This window comes from Eleutherodactylus coqui, chromosome 4 (assembly GCF_035609145.1).
Source record: "Eleutherodactylus coqui strain aEleCoq1 chromosome 4, aEleCoq1.hap1, whole genome shotgun sequence".
Lineage (NCBI taxonomy): Eukaryota > Metazoa > Chordata > Amphibia > Anura > Eleutherodactylidae > Eleutherodactylus > Eleutherodactylus coqui.
Genome location: NC_089840.1, coordinates 8,139,513 through 8,166,571, shown reverse-complemented (window position 1 = coordinate 8,166,571; position 27,059 = coordinate 8,139,513). Strand labels below are relative to the sequence as shown.

The 27,059-nt window shown below is 50.6% G+C and overlaps 1 protein-coding gene across 2 annotated transcripts in view; it reads left to right on the top strand.

Annotated features, from left to right (window-relative positions):
- The first annotated feature begins 11,484 nt into the window (after positions 1 to 11,484).
- LOC136625086 (interferon alpha/beta receptor 2-like) overlaps positions 11,485 to 27,059 on the top strand; it is a 29,588-nt gene continuing 14,013 nt past the window's right edge. The window contains exons 1-2 of one of the 2 annotated variants that reach the window (XM_066599043.1): positions 11,485 to 11,548; positions 22,085 to 22,189. In XM_066599043.1, coding sequence (XP_066455140.1) covers positions 22,141 to 22,189 — 49 coding nt within the window. In that variant the 5' untranslated portion in view covers positions 11,485 to 11,548; positions 22,085 to 22,140. Of the gene's footprint in view, positions 11,655 to 22,084; positions 22,190 to 27,059 lie in introns of both variants that reach the window. The other variant, XM_066599042.1, reaches the window with a different exon arrangement.

The window sequence follows — 27,059 nt, the reverse complement described above, 5'->3', positions numbered from 1 at the left end:
AATGCTCACCTGTCCATTCCTCGTCCAGCGCTATAGCCCTAGTGCCCCCGCACAAGACCTGGGAGAATCAGAGGCCAGTCACGGGCCGTACATTGTGACTGCTCAGCCACTCGCTGGCTTCGCTGACTCTACTTCTATGGCCACTGAAGCCTGTGACTGGCTGACCGCTCACATGTCACACACCTTGTCGCTTCTTCCAGGTTCTGTGCGGGGGCACTGGTGCTGCAGCGCTGGATGAGGAGTGGTGCGAACAGGTGAGCATTCTTAGCAAATTAAAGCGGTTGTACCAAAATCAACTTTTATCACCTATGGACAGAAAAGGTGATAAGTCTGATCGGTAGGGGGTCTCACCACTGAGTAATAGAGACCCCCACAGTGGCCTCAGTAGTAATAGTAACCCCAAATCGGCCCCAGTAGTAATACTGACCCCCACAGTGGCCTTAGTGGTAAGTGTCCCCCACAGTAGCCCCAAGAGTAATAGTGTCCCCCACAGTGGCCTTAGTGGTAAGTGTCCCCCACAGTAGCCCCCCTAAGACCGATATACTTACCTCTTCCTCGTCGTCCTCTCAGTAGCGCCTCCTCCCCTCTCCTCCTGTGGAACCAAGGAAAAGAGGTCAGGGGAGAAAGGGAAAAAGATCCCAGATGCACACACTGCCATCAGTTTGTGTAACCGGCAGCGGTGCTGCAGAGTGATTACCAGGTGGGGAACCGCGGCACTCCGACTGGTAATCACTTTAATGGTGACCCCGCATCCCAAAAGCGGAACAAACGTCTGTCCTGCTTGGGACCCTGGGGAAAGCGGGACACAGGGTCCCAAAGCAGGACTGTCCCACCTAAATCGGGACGTCTGGTCACCTTATCCTAAGCTACATACAGCCGGGGACGTGTCCCTGTCCTTGGATGTCATTGCTGAAGCTGGAAGAGTGCAGCTGGGATCAGGCACAGTTGGAACAGGAGCAGCGGGGATCAGGGGAGGCGAATGGGACTTGTTTTTATACACCGCCGAGCAGGTTTCAATTATTTTTTGTTGCCCCAGACCGCCCCTTTAACAGAGAAAGCATTACATGGGGGGTATGTTTAGATTATTACATGCCCTTGTGGGTTGCAACACATCTGTAGTACCGTAGGGTTCCTTCACAACCGTATTATGTACACGTAATAAGTAGGGAATAGATCCCATCGGTTTCAGTGGGTTCGTTCACCAGTGTCATTTTGTTTCACACGATGTGCGATTGAGTGAACAGAGACTCAGCGAGAGCCCGTTGGGCGTAAATGGGCACAACATACTCCGAAAATCCGCATATTCACTGCGCACACAAACACACCCGAGCGGCCAAACAATGCGGTAAGTGATTTGTGACCATTTGTGCGACCGAAATGTGCTGATGCCTTAACAAGACCCTAGGGAACACACTGTATGCACAAGGTAGAAGTAGGTCCGGCATCACTCTTAGCTGCTCCACATAAAGAGATGTCACCGTTGTCTCCTTAGGGCCTTGAATCTCGCACGAGTTAGGAGCGTTGTGAGAGGCACAAAACTTGCGCAGATATGAGCCCCATGCTTTTAAATGAAGTCATATACAACGCTGCATGTCCTATCTTTTCCGTTGCTTGGCAGACAATGGGAAACATTTGCCGATTCTCTAATGCACATGAAAGCCGCGCCAAAGTATCGCTACTTCCCAGAAGTGATGGGAGGCGTCTTTAACAGTAAAACGCCTTGCATTGGCAGGAAAACGCGCAATGGGGAGTGCGCTATCAGGCTGAGTTTCTCATCCCAGTATCGCGCTCGCCCGTGTGAAGGTTGCCTTAGACTGCCTGTCCACGGGCGTTGCGGTATCCTGCGGTGGATCTCCGCTGCGGGAGCTGCCACCCGGGAGCAGGAGCCAGAGGACGGATCTCTGCTGTGAGCCTATCTGACCGATAGGCTGACTGCGGAGCATCGCGGCAATTCGCAGTCCGCGAGCAGAGAATCGCAATGATTCTCCACTCGTGGACAGGGGGGCGGCGCTTTCCATAGTAATGCTATGGAGAGCCTTCACTGCGTTCCCACGGCTGGATAATCACTGCGGGGAACGCAGTTCAGTAACGCCCATGGACAGGCAGCCTAAGGGTATGTTCACAAGCGACGGACATGCTGCAGATTTCCTGCATCAAAGTGTTCATCATTGGTGCCGATTGTGACTCTGATTCAGCGACAGATCAGCAGCCGATTTCAGCCGGCACATAACGGCGCTCCTCTCACCTCCACATGCTGGGCACCCACTGCCAGCACCAACAGTGCAGCGCACACCGTCACCTGGCAGCCACTGCCAGTCAGGTGATGCGGGTGTGGGCTGCCTGTCACTGGCTCAGATGAAGGCTCTGAGGTGACGGTGTGCGCTGCACTCTTCCTGCTGGCAGTGAGCGCTCGGCATGCGGAGGTGGAAGGAGCGCCGTTATGTGCCGGCTGAAATCGGCTCGATCCGAGGCAAAATCTGCAGCATCTTTTCTGCTACTTGTGAACCTACCCGACAGGTTATATCACTGCCAGGAAAATCCTGCCAGCAGCTGAACCCGACCTAAAATAAGAAAACCACACAACAACAACAGCGCATACCCTCCTGGGCAGCTGAGCGGCTCCGGCTTCCTGGCGTACGGCCTGGTGGAAGTAGCCAATCGGAGGCTGTAGTGTCGCCGTCCCCAATTCCTGGCATCATGGTGACCAGGATGTGAGCGTTGATACCAGGGGTTCGGACGGTGATGCTGCAGACTCTGACTTCAGGGGTCACTTGACCTCCACCGGGAGCCGCTGAGCTGCGCCGCAGAGAGCCGAGGAGAGTCGGTTTTATATTAGGTCAGGGCCAGATACTGGTGATAAAACCCCTTCAGACCGCATCACAGGGACGACAAAATCGTGCGATTTTCTGGCGATGCGACAGCGCTACAAATCGCACATATGTGGCGCCCGTGCTTTCCTACGGGTTCCTTCACATTAGCGATGTTTTGTAGGCGGCTACATTGCAAGAACAAAAAAAACCGCAGCATGCTCTATACAGCCGCAATTTGCTATGTTTTTTAGCCCATGTTCCCCTATGGAGCTTTTCTTTGTGTTGCATTGCATCGCATGAAAACGCGGTTTGATGCAGCTTTTAGGAAATCCTACTCTTTGTCCCTAAAATAAGCCCTAGCTGCATTAAAAAACCCACAATACATTACCTAACAGACGCTGTCCATTCAGCCACACTTCTCTTCCACAGGTCCACAGCACACTTAGTTGTAGTCCTCAGCCAGCACTTCCTGGTCAGGCGTTCAAAAACCACGCCTCCAGGAAGCGTTGGCTCTGATTGGTTCTCAAGTGTCGCTGCTCAGCCAATCATTGCAGCACTCGATGAACCAATCATAGCCATTTAATGTGATGGCTGTGATTGGTTCATCGAGCCCCGCAGTGATTGGATCTCGAGCTCCGCGGCTCAGCCAATTAGAGCCAGCCCTTCCTGGAGGCGTGGTTTTTGAACCCCTGACTAGGAAGCGCTGGCTGAAGACTACAAGCATGTGTGTCGGGGACCTGCGGAGAAGTGCGTCGAAGCGGACAGCGCCTGATAGGTAATGCATTGTTTGGGTTTTTTTTATGCAGCTAGGGCTTATTTTCAGGGTAGCCCCCCACTCACCCCCCAAAAATGCTGGCAAAAGAGCGCCACAAAATCACGATATTGCCACGAGAAAACGCAGCAATGTCAAACAGAACACAGCTGCGATATTCTCACGGTGATATCACTGTCGCCCGTGTGAAAGAGGCTTTAAAGGGTGTTTGTCATTAGAAAAAATAAATTCTATACTCCCCTAATGCTCCACGGGCAGACTCCTTACCACATCTTCTCCTCACTGATCTTAACCAGTCCCCATGTCAGCTCACCACAAGCCGTCTGGATTCTCTTCTGCTTGTTATGGAGCCTGCATTCCTTGCATTCTTCTTCCGGCAGGTCAGTGAGGGTCACGTCCCTGTGACATAGGGTTCACTGGCTAGGAAGGAATGCTGATCTATTGCAGACACAGCGGGCATGAGCAGTCTCTGAAGTATCTCAGCACTCCCTGTGTTAGGGTTGTGCTGTGCTGGAATCTATTTCCCTCAGTGTTTCTAGCAGCACCGCTCCACAAGTGGTTGATTTAGCTGGCTGGGTGTGGTTTGCTCAGGTCATCCAATCCCCAGGGTCAGTGCTCATATATATATATACACACACACACACCAGCTCCTTTCAGTGTCTGCTGGGTTTCCAGGATGAGCAGTCATGTTTCCTTGTCTGTGCAGCTTGCTGTGTGATTTGTGTCTTGTTGCCTTTGCCGTGCAGCTTTCGGTGTGATTGGTGTCTTGTTGTATCATGTGTGTGCAAGTCTGGCTTTAGTTGTCTTGGTAGTGTAGGGACCCACAAGACAACGAGGAGCCTTGTAGTGGCTTGTGGGCTTAAGTATCTTGGCCAATATATGAACCAATACCTCGTACATTCTTTAGTTATTCCATCTGGCTAGGTATGCAGGGGGGTGTTGTATGATTGTCAGTGTTCCCTGTTTGTATCTGGGGTTTGTCTGGTATAGTCTCTGTTAGGTCCTTGGTCACTTATCTTTCAAGAAGATAGGGACAGGGGTTAGTTGGTGGTACTCAAACCTGGTGTTCCCTATCTTTGGTAACGTTCGCGTGGGCCCGATGCTCACTTGCCCACGAGAGCGTAACACCCTGCCAGACTGTAATTTAATGACGTAGCGTACATTGCCAGGCAGCAAGGAAAGGAATCGGCCGGGGTGAGGTGACCCCCCGGAACTGCAAGAGAGGGGAGAAGATCAGCAAGGAGAAGATGCGGTAAGGAGTCTGCTTGGTTAGGAATAGGCGAGTATAGAATTATTGCTTTTTAATGACAGAACCCCTTTAAGGATCTAAAAATTTGGAGCAACTGAAGCAGAAACACCAGTAACCCCATTACAAGGCTTGTCTTATACACTACCCTTACCAACAGGGTGTGACTAGGAAATGTTGGGTAGACATGAGCCTGGGTAGCGTGGGAGGGTGCTGGAAGCCCTTGTGCCCTCTATATATTAACAGCCGATTGATTACAGTGGATCACATTACTAAATCTGTGTAATTGAATAACAATCTGCACCGCAGTCCCTCAAGGATGTGCAATTCTGAGGAACTAATGCTGCCACACGGGATATGAGGGAACTTGTTGGACCTTTGACAACCTTTCAATAATGTACCTAAACATACAGTGAGTCATTGTACCATTGTATGTTGCAATACCCGTCCTGCGGTTCCATCTCAGGCAGATCTGTAAATGATGAGAGTTGTGGTGATTAGATGGACGGTCTTGTCACCAGAGGCCCTATAAGTGGTTCCCCCCTTGGCCTATAAGAGGCTCTCGGAGGCTCCTTGTGTGTAGTGACCTCTTCTTCCGCTTGTATAGAGCTTGTTGGCCACTAGACGCCTCTACGATGCAGAGATTTCACCCCATTACCAGAGGGGGGCGCATTATTGGGGTGTGAGAAGCTGGATGGTCGTATTGATGAATTGTCCCCCACTGGGTCATTCTGACCAGATTGTTAGGAGGTGTTGGGACCACAAGGTGAGGGCACACAAGGTGACCGGGCTCAGGATGCCCCCTACAGACCACCAGTAGAGAGGAGCGTCTGAACAGACTGTTAGGGGGTGTTGGGACCAGTGGATGGGGGCACACAAGGTGACCGGGCTCAGGGCACCCCCTACAGACCACCAGTAGAGAGGAGCATCTGACCAGACTGTTAAGAGGTGTTGGAATCAGTGGATATGGGCACACAAAGTGACCAGGCTCAGGACGCCCCCGACAGACGACCAGTAGAAAGGAGCGTCTGACCAGACTGTTAGGGGGTGGTGGATCCAGTGGATGGAGGCAAACAAGGTGACCGGGCTCAGGACGCCCCCTACAGACCACCAGTAGAGAGGAGCATCTGACCAGACTGTTAGGGGGTGTTGGGACTAGTGGATGATGGCACACAAGGTGACCAGGTTCAGAATGCCCCCTACAGACCACCAGTAGAGAGGAGCCTCTGACAGACTGTTAGGGGGTGTTGGGACTTGTGGATGAGGGCACACAAGGCGACTGGGCTCAGGACCCCCTCGACAGACCACCAGTAGAGAGGAGGGTCTGACCAGACTGTTAGGGGGTGTTGGGACTTGTGTATGGGGGCACACAAGGCGACTGGGCTCAGGACCCCCTCGACAGACCACCAATAGAGAGGAGCATCTGATCGTCCAACAAGCATCAGCAGCTCCAACAGTTTAATTGTCCGCCAACCAGAAACAGAGGACGCCATCGTTACACCCCAGTGTCTAGTGGAACCATTTCAAAGCACTTGGCTGAAGGACATTTGGTCTCACGGCCCCCATTACATGTACGGCCTCTGACCCCCACCATCGTCTCCGTTTACAATCATGTTGTGAACGATGAAACTGGATGCTACAGAGTGAAACTGGTTTGTCCTCAGTGATGAACCCAGGTTTAGTTTGGGCACTAACGATGGCCGTGTTCGTGCCTGCAGACCTCAGGGTGAGCACCCCAATCCTGCCTTTGCTGTGGAGCGGCACACTGCCCCCTGCTGGTGTGATGCAAAAATATAGGACATACCGCTCTTATATGACTCCATTCAAAAGAATGGGGTTTATATACGTGATTCTCGCACCGCACAAATCTCGCGTGAGTTTTTTGGCCGTGAGAAATCAATTTTACAATCACAGAGAGAAAGTTTCATTCCATTCTGACAACTTCTAGTGGAGGGATTGGTTTTTGACAATGAGTGTATTTTCAGCATACGGGGCAGCCCCCACCCCCGCTCTGGTCTCTGCAGGCACCGTTGGTTGCATCAACAGTTTCCAAGTTCCTATATTGGTCGTCACGGTCCTGCAGTGTCCGCCAAGGTATCCAGCTCTCAGCCCACTCAACTTGTACTTGTGGCGACACATGAAGGTCTGTGGTGTACCCAGGAAAGAAGTCACACGCATCGCTACATACTTGTTTATCGAGAGCAGCAGACGGCAATCCGGCAAAATCAAAGCAACGGTAACTGTATGAAGTGGGTCTGGTGACTGCGGGGACAGCTGGATGGAAAGTTCACTGGTTCTGACTGTACGGAGACTGCGACTCACCCCGCAGTTATACCGCAGGTCACACCTTCTTGTCACAGATGTACAAAAGACTGGAGAAGCCAGAAAACCACTGCAGCTGCTATGGAGACCGAGCAGGTTGGGAGCAGCGCTGTACGGCCGCGGTGGTTCTCCTGCTCCACGGGGGCCTCATCCGCACCATCAGCAGCGCCACCTGTTGGAAGGTAGCTTACTGTAATGTCCGACCTTCTAAGGCCAGGCTCACACAGTGCGATTTGCAGCGGATTTTGTGCAGACTTTCTGCGTGGAAATCTGCGGCTACTGTTGCCAATTTGAAATGAAAACGGTGCGGCTTGGTGGACAGATTAAAGAAGAACAGGCGCACGAGGTTCAAAGGTCAGGCGCAACGTAATTACACTAGAAAGTCGCACTTTAGGACAAAAACCCAGGCGCAATAGCTCTGAAAAATCTCAAAGTTTCACACCACAGAAAAAAGGTATTCGCGGCAAATTTAGCATGTGTGCGACATTCTGAAGCAGGCCGCCAGCGTCGGGGTCAGCTCGGGGCTTCGGTCTCTCTGCTTCGTTTTTGAAAGCTGATATAAAACGGAAATTAACTGATCTTTTGCTTTCCCTTTTTTCAATGGGGTAAAAAAAACAGAAAACAAACAAAAAAGCTTCCGTTTGCTTCCAATCTGTCAGGTTTACGTTTTGATGGAAACATAACGCTGCAGACTGCCCAATTTTTCTGTAAAAACAGCCCCCGTACCCGGACTGAATGGCGGCCTTTCCGTTTACTTGCCTATTTTTTGAAACCCTACTGAAATCAATGAGGTTTTATTTCCGTTTCTCGCCTCCAAAAAGCGAGCAGAGAGATGGAAACCCTGAACTAAGGTGACCAGACATCCTGATTTAGGCAGGACAGCCCCACTGTCCCTAAGGGCCCTTTTACATGCAATTATTATCGTTGCGTGTAAACGCTGGCAGTCGTGCGCTATTTGTCCACTTTTCGTATGCAGCCGGTCCAAATTCGTTCCATTTCCATGCATTTCGCTCGTCTTTTAGAAGGCTGCAGGATGGTTTTGTTTGTCTTTCATACACAATAAGTACTTTGTTTACTGAATGCCAGGAGAAGACAATGACATCTGCTGGCCAGATAATCCCTCACATAAACACACGCCCAGCTGAGCAAACACATGCTCCTGAGTTTACTAGCTAATGAGGGAAATAAAGTCAATATCTGGGCGTGTAATTTTATGCATAAAATGTCATCAATTACTTCAATTTTTTTGCTGTTTGAGCAATAATCGTTGCATATAAAAGGGGCTTTTGGGACGTTGGGTCATCATGAAGGTGATTACCACCTGGGGTGTTGCGACTTCCAGGCTGGTAATCAGTGGCGCTGCTACGGGTGCACAAACTGACGTCAGTGTGTGCACCTGGGATCCTTCTCCCCTGACCTCTCCTCCTTGGTTCCACAGGAGAGGAGAAGGGAGGAGGTGTCCAGGTGCCAACAGCAGTGCCGAGCAGAGGAACAGCGGCGCTTTGAAGACCAGGATGAGGTAAGTATATCAGTCACAGGGCGGCGCTATTACTACTGAGACCAATGTGAGGGACACTATTACTACTGAGGCCGATATAGAGGACTATTACCGTGTTTCCCCCAAAAATAAGACACTGTCCTATATTTATTTTTTCCCCAAAAGAGGTGCTAGGATCTTATTTTGGGGGAATGTCTTAACTTACCTAGCAGGCTCGGTCCAGGTCCCTCCTGCCGCTCTCCAGGGCTCCGGCGCGGTTCCCACAGTTCTCAACTGCCCACACAGGAACACTTCCTGGTTACGGGATTCACAATTCCCGCTTCCACGAATTGATGACTGTGATTGGTTCTTTTAGTGCTGTTTAGCAAATCAATGCAGCGCTCGATGAATCTTGTAACCAGGAAGGGATCTTGGAGCACTTGAGCAGGGGGAGCCACCCAAATTGAGCCTGCTAAGTAATGTATTCCTTTTTTTAATGTAATGTAACTAGGGCTTATTTTGGGGTAGGGCTTATATTTTAAGTCTCCCCAAAAAATCTGGCTAGGGTTTATTTTCGGGGAAACACAGTACTACTGGGGCCACTGTGGGGGGTCACAATTACTACTGAGGCTACTCAGCACATGGCAGCGTACCTCAAGCTGACTAAGCATATGTTTAGATGTAGTGGAAACCTCCGCTGCAGATTCCGCAGCATTTCCGCTACGTGTGACATACTGACTTTAGTTTGTCACTGCTGATGAATTGTTTTATTCAAGAGACTATATGGAGCCACGAAAATCCAACTTTAGGGCGCAGTCGCAAGCCGAATCTCCGTTCATTAAAAGCGCCGGGACAGACAGTGATGTCCATTGTGTAACGGGCGGGTCACGATTGTCGGTCGCACATACGGTAGTGACAAGGCAGACATTGACAGACATCTTTCTACAGATGCAGCTAGTGAGAGAAGGGTCTTCATAAAGAATGATCACGTTATTCTCAAGGTCTCAATTCGAAGAGGCGGAAACAAAACAAGAAGCGGCGGAGGAAGGTCCGCTAGTGTAGCGCACGGTTGTCACAATCATGGCCTTCGGTCCGCGGACGGCACGTCCAGACTGAGAAAACTCTTAAGATTCTCAATTCACATGTGGAAGGACAAAGTGTGAAGCGATCAGCTGAAGGCTACCAGCATATATTAATGGCCGTCCAGTGCTAGGAAATGACCACACGGCGCTCCTCCCCGTCCTCTGTATAATGATGGAGGTAAAATTATACTCTGTGATAAGCCCCGCCCCCTGGCCACACCCCTCTATCCCGCTTTCACCCCGGGAAAATCTGGTCACCCTGCCTGAACTGACTCTAATACCGGCATGAGCAGCCTTAGAGAGACAGAAACCCTGAAGTGACCCAAACGCCGGTGTGAGAGCGGCCTTAGAGAGACGGAAACCCTGAAGTGACCCAAACGCCGGTGTGAGAGCGGCCTTAGAGAGACGGAAACCCTGAAGTGACCCTGACGCCGGCGTGAGAGCGGTCTTAGAGAGACGGAAACCCTGAACTGACCCTAACGCCGATGTGAGAGCGGTCTTAGAGAGACGGAAACCCTGAACTGACCCTAACGCCGATGTGAGAGCGGTCTTAAGAGACAGAAACCCTGAACTGGCCCCAACGCCAGTAAAGAGTGACCTTAGAGAGACGGAAACCCTCAACTGACCCCAACGCCGGCGTTAGAGTGGCCTTAAGAGAGACGGAAACCCAGAAGTGACCCTAACGCCGGCGTGAGAGCGGTCTTAGAGAGACGGAAACCCTGAATTGACCCTAACGGGGGTGTGAGAGCGGTCTCAGAGAGACGGAAACCCGGAACTGACCCTCACGCCGACGTGAGAGCGGCCTTAAGAGAGACGGAAACCCTGAAGTGACCCTAACACCGAGGTGAGAGCGGTCTTAGAAAGACAGAAACCCCGAACTGACCCTAACGCGGGTGTGAGAGCAGCCTTAGCGACACAGAAACCCTGAACTGACCCCAACACCGGCGTGAGAGCGGTCTTAGGCATAAGAATAGCCAAATATGTGCAGGTATTGCATCGCTCCCCGTGTCTTGAGGTGAGGTGTAGCCCCAAATTCGCAAACACACTGTGACGGAGTCCGCCAGTGGAATATCGCAGCAGAGTCCGCCATGGTGCCCCCCCAAACCCCCATATTTACCGTACGCGCCCCGCCTGGTGGGCCAGCGCACATGTGCAGTACAACGTGTGACGCGCCAACAGTGCCGGATGCCGCGGCTGCTGGGATGCGTATTCACGCCATACTTCCTCTGTGCTACAGCAGAACTATAGTGTGACAGCCGGCCTGCACTGCCTACAATGGAAGCCGGCCGCGCGGATTCCACGCGTTTATTTCACGCGGTGGGATTCCATAGTGCGAACATTGAGCTAATAGAACCTCATAGCTGCGGGACAGCGCCGTGGAGATCCGCAACGTAAACCGCGGCAGAAATCCGGCCGTGGGTATTAGCCCTTCCTGAAATGAGCGGCTCCATCTCTGGGGGGATTACTCAGGACCCCCCTGGATTGTGCCTCGTCCACCAGCCTGCCGTCACAAAATATATCAAGATATACGAAGAAAAAAAGCCCACCCTTTGGATCAGCTGCGAAGGAAAACTAAAACAGATGACGTCATTACAGGAGCCCGTGCAGGGTGACGAAAGAGAAAGCAAAAGCGCGTCACGGAGGGGCTTCCCCGCGCGTCCCCGCCGCGCGCTCTGGCGCATCACATGACTTTCCTGCTTCCTGCGCTGCTATTTGTCGCATCAGATGGCAATCAAATACCATCAGCCAATCGGAGCCCGAGTTCTCCCAGCTCTCTGAGGGGGAGGGGCGGCAGCGGCGCATCTCTCCTCTATGTACACTACAGATGGGGAGAAGCAGGTGAGCGGAGTGTGTGCGGTGCCGGCTCTGCTACATCCTGAGTGCTGGCACCATCTGGGGGGAGGCTGCGACTTGTGCTGCCGGAGGACCCCTGCAGGGGTACACAGTAAGTGCGCAGTGTGGCACGGTATGCAGCCTCTGGCTGGCACTATTAGGGCATGTTCACACTGGGTGGATGGGAGTTTAAATATCTCACCCCCTTTGCCCCTGTAAATGGTGCTGATGCTTTATGTGGAGGGTCCGCGCCGTGTGACATACGGGCAGCGGCGCTATTATATGTGATGTCATCGTGTGTTTATAACCGCAGTATTCAGTACAACGTGGCGCTATTATTTATATGATGACGATATTAAAGGGTTTCCGCCCCTTTAAAACGTACTTCGGTGCCTCTCCAGAAATAGATGTAACGATGTATCCCGCTGCGCTGAGCTGTATTATTTGGCGGTTTTATCCGGCATCGTATGACTGTTATTTGCGCAGCTGTATAGTTGGAGCGCAGTATGGCGGTAAGTTTGCTCCGGCGTGGGGCTTACTGTGAATTATTTTGGTACTGTCATTTGCCTGCCGCTTGGTGGCATTATGTGGGCGCCGTGTGGCAGGGTTCTTTCCTGCTATTGTCTGTTATTAGCAGTAGTGTTACCTCTGTGGACTGGGTAGCGGTATTATCTGGGCGCGGTGTGGCAGGGTTATTTCCCGTTGTATATCAATAATATAGAAATAATGCTGCCATGCTGTGCTGCCATCACACCGCTGTCCTGTGTGCAAAGATAGTCCTACTATACAGTGGAGAAATACCAGCGCTGTGCCCAGATAATGCCACTGTAGTGTTATTGCTGTGTTCTGTAGTGGTATTATCTGGGCACAATGTGGCGCTGGTATTTTCCCATTGCACCTAGGCTAAACTCCCATACAGATCCTATTCTTGTCACGGCTGCGGGTTTGTTACAATGTATCCAGACCTCCTCTGTGAGCCAACAACACAGAATGCAAATCCCTCACTTGTCCTGATAGTTTGCAACAATGTATCAGTGCTGGTAGAATGTATCGGCTGTAGCATCCCCTTCAGCTGTTGTATCGCTCACACAGGTGTATGGGGGCTGCGCAGGTTACATGAGGCACACAGTTCAATCCCCATGTACGGCCCCCTGCACACGGGCGGATTTACATTGTGGAATCTATGGAAAAGTGATTTTATTTATCTTTTTCTTTCTTTTCCTGCACACGAGCAAAAGAAAAGAAAATCAGCAATTGTGGTGATTTTTTATTTTTTTTAATTTATTTATTTTTTTTGCTCGTGGAGGAAAAATTGCAGTAAGTTCTATTTTCTCCATTGAAGTCAATGAAAGCCGTCTGCCCCGCAGCCCGTCCACAACCATTATTGCGGAAATGTCACGAGATCCGGCAAAATCAATACTGCACATGTGCGCTGGCCGGACCGTCCGTGGTGCCGATTAAGAAGATTCTGGAAAGGTACGCGGGGTCACTGGCCGGATCCCGCATGCAGAATCCGACCCGTTCGTGTGCAGGCGGTCTAACGTACCGTATTTTAAACCCCCATACCCTCTAATGGGCGTATTAAGCACCAAAATAGGACATGCTGCGGTTTTTACACGTTCGTGAAAAACGCGTCTAAATGGCCCAATGTAAATCAATAGGCTTTTAGGACTGTTTATTTCGTGCGGGAAAAATCCGTGCGTAATCTGCAGCTCCCGTACATCTGTGAGTCAGCCCTTTAAAAGTGTGTCGTCAGTCTCTGGATGTCATTCACTGACAGTCAGCAGAGATCTTTAACCTCTTTTGGATGTTCACCATTCATGTACAACATATGCCAGGAGCCAAGCCCGCTCCATACACGGTGGGTGTGTCTGCCATCTTTGACATCTGACATGTGCCCCTAACAGCCACGATTGGGGAGAACGCCATTCACAGCGGTTCATCCTTCAAGTTGGCAGCGTAGAAAAATGAAAGGAAAAAAAGATGGAGCGACTCTGGGGAAGAGGAAGCGGGAGGAAGATGGAAGAGCGGAGCTAGAGAAAGCTTCTTGTAAATGGAAGGTGCTGCCCCTCCCCCCCCCCCCCCTAACTAACGTGTGAGGGAGAAGAAAAACTTCTTTTCTGGCAGTGAATGTGGCGCAACCTTCAAACGTGGAAAAAATACTGAGATTAGGTTTTTTGCATAAAAGATCTCATTTATTACTAAAACCAGCTAGTGTTGTAGGGGGGTCACACAGGTAAAGATGCTAACCGTGAAGACCCCCCGGGTGCCTATTAAGACGTGCCTGTGGCACATCTAATAGATGACCAGTCAGAATACAGGAATCCTATCGTACGGCACTACAATGTAGAAGCGAGCAAACAACCACGAATTCAAGGAAAATAAAGGTTTTATTATTATTATTTTTTTTTTATTACAATAAAAACTATTCCAGTTTAGCGGATGGACCGCGGGGCGGTTTCTTTTCTTGTAATGCAGGCGTGCACCGAGCCTGTTTGGTTTAATGACAGTCTGCGTATTATTACACTGCGGCACTCGGCCCCCTCTCACACGTGTTCACAAAACACCGAAATCGCGATTTCGAGTAGCGTCTTTTAAATGCATTGTACAGCGTTTCACATCAGTTTTTAAGGCACTCCATCATTGTGATGAGGGGCGCAAAAATTGAGCAGACAGCGCTCGTAAATTGCAGCGTTAAAAACCCCACATTCGGGCGCAGGTCTGCGAAGCCCCAATAAAATCAGTGGGAGCGTTGTACCGCGATAGCGCCGCATTTGTGAAATTCCGCACTTATCGCAGTAAAAAGCGGTCTGTGTGCGGGCGGTCTGACACTATTACTCGTCTACAGTACATCGGGGACCACAAGGGTGGCAGGACTCTTAGTGCTCTGCCATGGTTTTTTTTTCTTCCAGTATATGGGCCAAAGCCAAGCCCCACGGCCGCGCCGGCTGCATCTCGTCACGGACCCCCTCTCTCCCCTGTGGGTCGAGCTCCACTACATTTACCGAGTTATGATACATTGTTTCTCAAAAACACCCCCGCCCCCAGAAGAAGTTGTCGTGCTGCTGCAGACCCCGTCCTGCGGCTCCATGTCAGGCAGATATACATGACCGGTGTGGTGATTAGATGAACGGTCTTGTCACTGGAGGCCCTAAAAGTGGTTCCCCCCTGGCCTATAAGAGGCTCTCGGAGGCCCCTTGTGTGTAGTGACCTCTTCTTCCACTTGTAGAGCTTGTTGGCCACTAGACGCCTCTACAACGCAGAGAAGAGATTTCACCCCTTTACCAGAGGGGGGCGCATTATTGGGGTGTGAGGAGCTGGATGGTCGTAGTAATGAATTGTCCCCCACCAGGCCATTATGACCAGACTGTTAGGAGGTGATGGGGGCACCCAAGGGGACCCCGGGCTCAGGACGCCCCCTACAGACCAGCAGTAGAGAGGAGCGTCTGACCAGACTGTTAGGGGGTGTTGGGACCAGTGGATGGGGGCACACAAGGTAACCGGGCTCAGGACGCCCCCTACAGACCGACCAGTAGAGAGGAGCGTCTGACCAGACTGTTGGGGGGTGTTGGGACCAGTGGATGGGGGCACACAAGGTGATCGGGCTCAGGATGCCCTCTACAAACCACCAGTAGAGAGGAGCGTCTGACCAGACTGTTAGGGGGTGTTGGGACCAGTGGATGGGGGCACACAAGGTAACCGGGCTCAGGACGCCCCCTACAGACCGACCAGTAGAGAGGAGCGTCTGACCAGACTGTTGGGGGGTGTTGGGACCAGTGGATGGGGGCACACAAGGTGACCGGGCTCAGGACGCCCTCTACAATTAGGAGAGGAGCGTCCAATCGTCCGACAAACATCAGCAGCTCCAACTGTTTCGTTGTCCGACGTCCAGAGACAGGGGGCGCCATCATTACCTCCCTGTGTCTGTTGGCTATTTCCAGGTGCTTTGATGAAGGACGTTTGGTCTGGTGGCCCCCATTACATGTACGGTCTCTGACACCCGTCGTCATCCCTGTTTGCAGTGATGTCTTGTAGAATGAAGCTGGACGCTACGGAGGGAGGGAGGGGGTACAGGTTGTCTTCATTGACATATCCAGGTTTAGTTTGGGTGCTGACAAAGGCCATGTTTGTGTCTGGAGACCTCGGGGTGAGCGCCTCAATCCTGACTTTGCTGTGGAGTGGCACCCTGCCCCCTGCTTGTGTGATGGTCTAAGGGGGCATCGCATACGACAGTCGGTCACCCCTAGTAGTGGTAGGAGGGACAATGACAGCTCAGTCCATATCACATCATGTATCCAAGCTAGAGGCGGTACAACAGGATACTATAACCTCCATGTCCGCCCATATCACATCTTGTATCCAAGCTAGAGGCGGTACAACAGGGTACTAGAACCTCCATGCCCACCTGTATCACATCTTGTATCCAAGCTAGAGGCAGTACAACAGGGTACTAGAGCCTCCCTGCCCGCCCGTATCACATCTTGTATCCAAGCTAGAGGTGGTACAACAGGGTACTAGAGCCTCCATGCCTGCCTGTATCACATCTTGTATCCAAGCTAGAGGTGGTACAACAGGGTACTAGAGCCTCCATGCCTGCCTGTATCACATCATGTATCCAAGCTAGAGGCGGTACAACAGGATACTATAACCTCCATGTCCGCCCATATCACATCTTGTATCCAAGCTAGAGGCGGTACAACAGGGTACTAGAACCTCCATGCCCACCTGTATCACATCTTGTATCCAAGCTAGAGGTGGTACAACAGGGTACTAGAGCCTCCATGCCTGCCTGTATCACATCTTGTATCCAAGCTAGAGGTGGTACAACAGGGTACTAGAGCCTCCATGCCCCCCTGAATCACATCTTGTATCCAAGCTAGAGGCGGTACAACAGGGTACTAGAGCCTCCATGCCCCCCTGAATCACATCTTGTATCCAAGCTAGAGGTGGTACAACAGGGTACTAGAGCCTCCATGCCCGCCCGTATCACATCTTGTATCCAAGCTAGAGGCGGTACAACAGGGTACTAGAGCCTCCATGCCCCCCTGAATCACATCTTGTATCCAAGCTAGAGGTGGTACAACAGGGTACTAGAGCCTCCATGCCCGCCCGTATCACATCTTGTATCCAAGCTAGAGGTGGTACAACAGGGTACTAGAGCCTCCATGCCCGCCCGTATCACATCTTGTATCCAAGCTAGAGGCGGTACAACAGGGTACTAGAGCCTCCATGCCCCCCTGAATCACATCTTGTATCCAAGCTAGAGGCGGTACAACAGGGTACTAGAGCCTCCATGCCCGCCCGTATCACATCTTGTATCCAAGCTAGAGGTGGTACAACAGGGTACTAGAGCCTCCATGCCTGCCCGTATCACATCTTGTATCCAAGCTAGAGGCGGTACAACAGGGTACTAGAGCTTCCATGTCCCCCGTATCACATCTTGTATCCAACCTAGAGGTGGTACAACAGGGTACTAGAGCTTCCATGTCCCCCGTATCACATCTTGTATCCAAGCTAGAGGTGGTACAACAGGGTACTAGAGCCTCCATGCCTGCCAGTATCACATCTTGTATCCAAGCTAGAGGCGGTACAACAGGGTACTGTAAACATGGTAAAAAGCTATTGGGTTAAACAGAACCTAATAACTGCTGCATAATGTCGTGGATTTCCGCCACGTGAAACGCGGCTGTAATCCGTCCGTGGGATTTAGGCCAAAGTGTCATTCCATCTGACTATTTCTAGGGGTGGGATCATATATATACACTCTCTCTCCTAGGGGTGGGATCATATATATACACTCTCTCTCCTAGGGGTGGGATCATATATGTACACTCTCTCTCCTAGGGGTGGGATCATATATGTACACTCTCTCTCCTAGGGGAGGGATCATATATGTACACTCTCTCTCCTAGGGGAGGGATCATATATGTACACTCTCTCTCCTAGGGGAGGGATCATATATGTACACTCTCTCTCCTAGGGGTGGGATCATATATGTACACTCTCTCTCCTAGGGGAGGGATCATATATGTACACTCTCTCTCCTAGGGGTGGGATCATATATGTACACTCTCTCTCCTAGGGGAGGGATCATATATGTACACTCTCTCTCCTAGGGGTGGGATCATATATGTACACTCTCTCTCCTAGGGGAGGGATCATATATATGTACACTCTCTCTCCTAGGGGAGGGATCATATATATGTACACTCTCTCTCCTAGGGGAGGGATCATATATATGTACACTCTCTCTCCTAGGGGAGGGATCATATATATGTACACTCTCTCTCCTAGGGGAGGGATCATATATATGTACACTCTCTCTCCTAGGGGAGGGATCATATATATGTACACTCTCTCTCCTAGGGGAGGGATCATATATATGTACACTCTCTCTCCTAGGGGAGGGATCATATATATGTACACTCTCTCTCCTAGGGGAGGGATCATATATATGTACACTCTCTCTCCTAGGGGAGGGATCATATATATGTACACTCTCTCTCCTAGGGGAGGGATCATATATATGTACACTCTCTCTCCTAGGGGAGGGATCATATATATGTACACTCTCTCTCCTAGGGGAGGGATCATATATATGTACACTCTCTCTCCTAGGGGAGGGATCATATATATGTACACTCTCTCTCCTAGGGGAGGGATCATATATATGTACACTCTCTCTCCTAGGGGAGGGATCATATATATGTACACTCTCTCTCCTAGGGGAGGGATCATATATATGTACACTCTCTCTCCTAGGGGAGGGATCATATATATGTACACTCTCTCTCCTAGGGGAGGGATCATATATATGTACACTCTCTCTCCTAGGGGAGGGATCATATATATGTACACTCTCTCTCCTAGGGGAGGGATCATATATATGTACACTCTCTCTCCTAGGGGTGGGATCATATATATGTACACTCTCTCTCCTAGGGGAGGGATCATATATATGTACACTCTCTCTCCTAGGGGAGGGATCATATATATGTACACTCTCTCTCCTAGGGGAGGGATCATATATATGTACACTCTCTCTCCTAGGGGAGGGATCATATATATGTACACTCTCTCTCCTAGGGGAGGGATCATATATATGTACACTCTCTCTCCTAGGGGAGGGATCATATATATGTACACTCTCTCTCCTAGGGGAGGGATCATATATATGTACACTCTCTCTCCTAGGGGAGGGATCATATATATGTACACTCTCTCTCCTAGGGGAGGGATCATATATATGTACACTCTCTCTCCTAGGGGAGGGATCATATATATGTACACTCTCTCTCCTAGGGGAGGGATCATATATATGTACACTCTCTCTCCTAGGGGAGGGATCATATATATGTACACTCTCTCTCCTAGGGGAGGGATCATATATATGTACACTCTCTCTCCTAGGGGAGGGATCATATATATGTACACTCTCTCTCCTAGGGGAGGGATCATATATATGTACACTCTCTCTCCTAGGGGAGGGATCATATATATGTACACTCTCTCTCCTAGGGGAGGGATCATATATATGTACACTCTCTCTCCTAGGGGAGGGATCATATATATGTACACTCTCTCTCCTAGGGGAGGGATCATATATATGTACACTCTCTCTCCTAGGGGAGGGATCATATATATGTACACTCTCTCTCCTAGGGGAGGGATCATATATATGTACACTCTCTCTCCTAGGGGAGGGATCATATATATGTACACTCTCTCTCCTAGGGGAGGGATCATATATATGTACACTCTCTCTCCTAGGGGAGGGATCATATATATGTACACTCTCTCTCCTAGGGGAGGGATCATATATATGTACACTCTCTCTCCTAGGGGAGGGATCATATATATGTACACTCTCTCTCCTAGGGGAGGGATCATATATATGTACACTCTCTCTCCTAGGGGTGGGATCATATATATGTACACTCTCTCTCCTAGGGGTGGGATCATATATATGTACACTCTCTCTCCTAGGGGTGGGATTGCTTGGGACAGAGCGTGTGTATATTATTTATGATGCGCCACTTTCTGCTCCGCAGACTGTTGTGTACGGTGTGCCATCTATCAGGAGTTCTGCATCCACGGACTGACCCCCAATGACTATAATGGGGTCTGTTACATCTGCGTCCAGTCCATCCTGTATTTTAATGGAAATCGGCGAGGCCTGCCCTACATGACTCTTGCGACGTGGACGTCCTAAGCGGTGTATGGCGATGTTAGTGCGCTCTGTTCTTCCGCCTTTGCGCTGCCTTGTTTACTGCGCTGTACGGGGGTCTTATTTGGATGTTTGTGATCTTCTAATACTTTACGTTCCGGATTACATTTTCAGACCTCGTCTGCAGGCTGGTTTTTCTCATGCTAGCTCCTCTGGGAAATATATGCAAATAAGGAAGATAGAACAATACCTCTGCAGCGCCACCTACTGGATGACTGGGAATTGTCATGTGACAGTTGTGTGAAAAAACACACTTCATTGTATTGCTATGGACGCAGCTGTAGCGCTACAAAAAGTGTAGTTTCTAAAGGGGCCACATATTGGATTAAAGTCACCCGTATTTCAAACAGCACAAATAGCGCGGCTGCTTTAGGGCTCGCTGACTGCGCTATTTCTCCTGTTTGAAACATGGAAATGTGACTTCATAAATTACTGAAAAATTTCCGTTTTCTTCAAAGCCATTAAAATATGGAAATAAAAACGAAATTAAACGTTTCCATCCCCCCTTCCCCCCTCATTGATTTCAAATGGGGAAAAATGGCGCAGTCAGTAAGCTGCACAAACAGAACAGAGAAAACAAAATGGCCAACTGCGGCTAACGCCGGTGTGAACGGACCCTTAGTCTCTGCTTCATAGTAAGAGATCATTGGGATTTGCGGCACAACCTTGCTTCTCTAATGGTGGGCACGGTCTGAGACCTCTTATGTAACCCCAACCTGTCACATAGGAGGGGGACGAAGAGAACCTTGGGGGACAAAAGGGTAAGGAAATTTCCAAGAGGCTGCAGTGGAGACCGTGTGTCACGAACGTCCCCCTCGGAGAAGTATCAGGACTTTTATATTTGGCTCTTCTGCCCTTTGATGCTCAGAAGTTATGAAACTCCCCACCCCCCACCACCCGCTATTCTCTACAGAAGCAGCACTCTTAGTTCCTCCTCAGTTTTGGACTCCTTCCTAAATCTGTTACCTTGTCTCGGGGTCTTGTTTTTTGTCACTGAAAAAAAACTAAAATCTTAGTGCCTTACCTGAGGTTTCAACAAGTTTGTAAAACACACGAGGTCCTCCTTAGCCGCTCATTTGTTGCTGTTTTGCGGCTGATTTTTCAGGGCTCTTCCCCGTTTGTCTGCTGTTTGCAGTCCACTTACTGGGAGCTTTGTGGCAGTAGTTCACTGTCCTGGCTTCCTTGCCCTTACTTCCCGCACTGCACTGTCTCTGGTGCAATCCAAAGGGAGGCCGTGTTTGCAGTGTTTGGATGCCCATCCCTCTGCTTTCCCAGTATAATTCAGGCATTTAGAGAAATTCTAGCAAAATAGTTAGTAAATACATTATAATGTGTCTCCTCAGGATAGGTGATCAATAGCTGATTGCTCAGGATCCCCTCCTATCAGCTGATTTTCCCCCAGCCCACTGTTAGTGCAGCAGCGCTGGATGTCCACACTGGTCCGGGACAGAAGTGTAACAAAAAAGGATTAGCTTTGATTGAAAATAATGGAGGTGATGCCTTCCACTAGACTTCCAGCTCTGACCACCAGGGTGGACATCTGACCCCACCACGCTGACAGCTGTCTGGTGGAGATCCTGAGCAGTGAATCCTGAAGATGGGTCATTAATAGTAAATGCCCAGAATGCCCTTTTGCCATGGACAATACTAACTGTGGCATCTAGGTGGTACACTGAGGGAGGGACCATCTTTGTACTCCTGTTAGTCTCTGACCTACATAATATACTGCACTACATAAGTAATGCAGTCTTATATAGGCAACCGAACTATGACCTGTTGAAGTCCATTTGTGGTCTCTATACAACCGCAGACCGGTGCATGCGCAGATTGTTTAGCCCTGTTGCCCTCTTCTGCGCTGGTATGTGTTTGCGCGGCACATGTAAAAGAGTTGTGGAGGACGGTGGAGGACAAAGAAGACGTCAAAGAAAGGGTGGCCAGAGATTGTAGGGCACTGCGGGCAGCAGAGATGGTTGGGGTCCACCTGCTCGACCATCTATTTACATACAGATGCAAACTGGTGACAGGATCCCTTTAAGGGCGCGTTCACATATTGCAAAAAATCCACAGTGGGAACCCTTACTATTGAAGTGACTGAAGCAAATCCTGTCCACTTGTGGAAGAATAATACCGCTGCGGATTGTCTGCTGTAACTGTACTGTTAATCGTTGTTTTGACGGATTTCCGCATCGCGCGCCTCGCTCCCTGGGGTGGATCTTCGCATGGAGCCACAGGTCCTAAAGGAAGCTCCGGCCGCGTCCCGCAGTTCTTGTTCTATGTGATATTATGTAATTGTGATTTTATTTCCCCTCCTGCAGGTTTCGGAACAATGGTCAGGAAGAGGACGCGCCGCGGTGTGTGAGCGCCACTGGATATGACGCGGCTTCTTGCTCTGCTGCTAGCTTGCCATGCTGTATTACAAGGTAAGCGTTTGATTGTAAGGACATCCGCGCTTGTCACCGCTCTACCGTTCCGTTCTCATGGTGTCTGTGCCGGATTCGGCATTGCCAGACCCCTGTGGTGCCGTGTGGAGGACCGGCAACATACATGTATGGCATAGTGTCCATCTCATCGCCTGCTGGAGGGAGTGACGGCTCGCCTCACACAATAACGGTGGAGATTGCCTTTAGCCCCTTGATGGTGGCCACAGTATCAAATGAATCAAAAGGCTCCTCTTTGTGGTTGCATCAATGGCTGCCGCAACGCAATCACATGGGCAGACAGTGACCCCCCAGTGTCATGGCAAAATTCCGTCTAAGCCAGAGTGGGGGGAGTATACTACCTGCAGTTGTTCTTCTTTGACGATCTCCCGAGGGTTGTGTCGGCCATCTTGGAGGGCTGAAAACAGGAACCAGCAGATCGGAGGGATGGCAGAGAAGAACAACTGCAAGTAATTTACCCCCTCCTCCTCTGGACCTGGGATGGAATTTTGTCCCGACACTAGTGGGTTACTTTAGGTATGTCAGACGGGCCTAAGAGCGCCTACTATGGCTGCGGTATAGATAGTGGCTTATTAGATGGCTCTACTTGTTTTCACTGACAGGCGGGAATACCGGCCGAAAGTGAGTTTTCGGAAATCCCAAGTGAAAGGTGTGTTGGAAGAGAAGTGTTTTCACCGTTGCACCCACCGCATGTCCGCCTCTTAAAAGCTGGGTACTGACGTCGTGACCACCGCAGGCATTTTTTCCTGTTTTCGGTTGTCTAAACCCGGGGCGTCTCAGGCTCCCCTCGCAGAGGTGCTTTTTTTCCACGATTAGCGAGGTGTTTTCAGCACCGCACTAATCGCAGTATAACGCTCCCATTGTTTTCAATGGAGCCTCAGAAAGCTGGAAAGCGCTGCGATTTTCATGCTGAGTCTGTTCTATTTTTCGGTGTTTAGCGCACATTGATGATGAGGTCTGCTAAACCGGCCAGAAGCAAAAGTAAAATTGCTGCGATTCATATCACGGTTCTTTGTCGACCGCCTGTGTGAGGGAGGCCTTATAGTCCGAAAAGTACGGTATTTTGAGTTGAGCGCCCCAATGACACGTAGCCGAATTGGGCGCACGCTGCAGATTTGTTCACAAAACCTCCTTCCCGTAAAACGCACGGTTTGCTGAGATTTCTTTGCAGATTTGGGGTGGAAAACTAGTCTGCAGCCTCATAACCCGATCGCCGGGGGAATGTAAGAGGTTATTGCTAACGAGCTGCCGATACGAAGACGCGAGGATTCATCAGTGCTTGCCTTAAAGCCCATCATCGGATGAGGCGCCACAAACTGTGTCAAACTTGTAAAACTGCCGCAGATGGAACGATGCATTGGGTTCGGCTCACTGGACATCTTAGATGCTTTCGCCCCTTTTACCTCGTGGCTCGCTGTAAAAGCAACATATTCTATCAAAAACGTGCGCACAATTAACGTAAAGACTTGATTCATACAGTGGAGCATCTTCTGATGACACTTTGCCTTTAAGAGACGTTTCTCCCTCCGCTTTTTATGGTAGCCTTTGCCGGTGGCGGTCCAGCCCTTACTGATCCTAAGAACGGCGTGGATGTGCGCAGCGGCGGTTGTGTACGGTCACTGTCCATTAGGCCGGTTTTCAGGCGAGCGTATGGAAACGCATCCATAATGCGATCCACATGACGGACGTGCTTCAGATGACATTACAACTGTATGTTATAAGTATTAAGGCCCTGCTATGACCCCCCCCCCCCCAGGTCCCTGATCTACACCCCCCACAGGGAGCGGTCAGTGACGACTCTAGCACAAGCCTTCTTTTGGAGTACTGTGACCGAAAACTACATTTTATTTACAAGGAAGCGGACCCCGAGGGGAGCCCGATGCCAATCCCGTCACTGCAGAGGTCAGTAGGCTGGCCTTCAACTTGCTGCCCGTGCCCCTCGAGGCTAGTCGGCCCACGCCTGTAACCCAACACTCACACTCGCTGTCAGTTATGCGCCATTATCAGGACCGCCATGTTCCGGTGTGGCACTACAGCCCTGCTCTGCTACGTGCAGCAGTACTACTAGGTGCTGAGAGAGAGATGAGGGCCCTTGTAGCCCTAAGCTCTGCCTCCAACCGCCAGTCCTTGGCTGCCCGTCGCGCAATGCAGAGCTGCGATTTCTGGCCCAACCAGCCTCAAGGGGCCCGGCCAATTGATGTCTGGAAACACTCTGTAGTGCTGCGATTGGTATCCAGCTCCCCTCGGCGTCTGATTTTTGTGGTTTTCCGCCATGTCCTGTTGGCCGACCTCCTTCCCTTTATGTTGCCTTTCTTTATACCTAGACTAAAGTCTGCCTCTTTGTCACCTTTTCCTCTCTAGTCATCCACCACACAAAGGGCGATACATTGTGGTGCCGTCAGCCTGCCAGGCCGGGGGTCGGGGTGGTTGCTGCTTCCATGGTTCGAACCTATCCCCAGCCGATGTCTGGGAGCAGAGGGACCCCCCTCATGGCTTCTGTCCTCCCTGCGTCCCCTCATTGCTGTTTTCAGCAGTATTTGCCGCTGTATTTTTTTATTTTTTTGTTTTCTACTGTGCAAATACTGATCCGTATTTGCCGAATAGGAATACGGGGGCAAATACACAAAAAAGGGTCATTCTGCATTCAAAAAAATAAATGCTGTAAAAGACTGTCATGTGAACGGATACGAAGATTTATATCAGCTCTGTACTGCAATCCGCAAAACACCGAGCTAAAATCCCCTCGTCTGAATGCGGCGTTGGTGCGGATTTACAGCGGTGCGGTCTTGCTGGCCTTAGTTAGGCCGCACACCACAGCGGGTTCTGCCGCCTCGGCACATTAGGTCTTGTGTGGATTTGTGAAATTCTGAGTTTGCACTGCAAAAAAGTTCTCTAAACTTCTTTCATAACCTGCAGATGAGGAAATGTCCTTCCTGAAAACTCAGGACCCTTAACTCTACTGGTATTAGTGTATCTTGACACCACCAGGAGCTAAGGGGTTTGAAAGGGAGAACGCCCCTGTCACACACCCCGCTCCCGATAGGGTCAAGACAGGAAGGTCCTCCAGTGAGCATTGCTAACTGCCTGCCCTGCTGCCTTAGGCTGACGGGGACTTCAATGTTAGCGGTGTAATAATGAGAATTAACCGTCAGGCTAAGGCAGCAGAGCAGCCAGTCATTAATGCAGACGCTGCAGCCATCAGTGTGAGCGGAGTGGCCGTCCGGGCTCCCAGGCGGCCGCCGTCTCAGAGCTAAGTTGTGACAGCCGGCCCAGAGATGACGCCCGCTCACCGCCATGTTGCCGCTGGCCGTGTATCTATTCCGCCATCTGGACGGCCAGCTGGTTGGCGGCTGACTGCTGCGTGCCGGCAGCCGCCGTAGCATTTCGGTTCCCTGCCGTCCGATCCACCCCGTCACTGCTGCAAAATTATACAATGAGCACGCATCTTCTGCTCCACCGGCCGAGCAGCCGGCCGCCGTCGGCCGCAGCCTCTGCTTTCCCTGCCACTTGCTCCCTCGCTCATCCTGTGCTAAAGTGGCCACTGGGCACGCATGTGCTGCTCCACGGCCACGACATTTGGCCACCGACTCCTCTCTGCTATGTCCCGGCTGCGCTGAATGTCTAGTGGCCTTCCAGGACCTACAGGCCAAGCTGATAAGCAGCCAATCACTGACAGGGGGTGTCACCCCATTGCCAATCTTGACTTGGTGGCGTCAAGATACACTAATACCGAACATTCCTATTTGTATAATGCGCCTCCTTTTAATATATAAACTTTTTGTTTATGATCTGCACCATTTTTTTGTTTTGTTTTATAAAAGAACCCGACAAATGTGGTATCCGGGGCTTATTACATGCTGATGTATATTTAGAAGGTCTGCAGTAACCGGATGGAGTTTGGGGGGGGTTGGGTGGGGGGTCTGTTGTTGTCTGGTTGTACTCCAAAAATAGATTAAAATCTTACTTTTCTCCAAAAGAGAAGAAAAAAAAAAAACTAGTCAGTGATCAGCTGACCCCCGGGGACGGTCCCTGGGAGAAGCTGCTGAAACTTTCTGAATTTCACAACCTTCTCTGCACCCCCACCCCCCCCCCCCCCCTGCACTGATTTCCTCTTTCCTCGCCTCATCACAAACATTCCCCTTAATCTGCCACAAACATACTGTTGAACCCAAAAGTCGTCCTTTACGCTCTGTGACCATTTTATAGTAACTTCCAGTAAACCCTCTTCTTGACTCGCTCCCAGTAGCACCGCGCTCTGCGCAGCCGGCCTCCGCTACTATATGTAAGGCGAGGAGTCGGGATATGCTGTACAGGCACTGCGCCTGCTGCTGGTAGTGAACGGAGGTTCAGAAGCGGGTGGTGGGCGTGGGATTCGGGACGCTTCCCCAGATTCCCAGGGTGGTGGGACAGCCAGCAAGTACCAGACTGCCCCGCCGAGTACGCAGCACTTGAGAGGTCCTCTTACTAACTCCTCTGCGGTACTTGCCATACTGTTGCCCTTCTGTGCGCCCGACATGATGTCCCCAAATGTGTTATTTGGAGACAAAAAAAAAAACACTTGGTGTGCGTTCACACTTAGCAGAAATCCTGCAGATCCGCACCAAAATCTGCAGCACCGCCCTTCATAGCTTACTAGATGTAACCCCGGCCTCATATTCCCCTAAATGGAGAGAAAGAAGAACCAAAAGAGCAACAAAAATCCCTGTTAGATTTCCTGAAAAGCGGAACCCGGAGTGGAAGTTCATGGTTCAATTATTTTGTTTCTACTGTGCCATTTTTGATGCGCCCCCCCCCCCCCGCCTGCGCCCCCCCCCCCCCCCCTGTGAGGGACGTTTCCAGCTGATCTGCATAT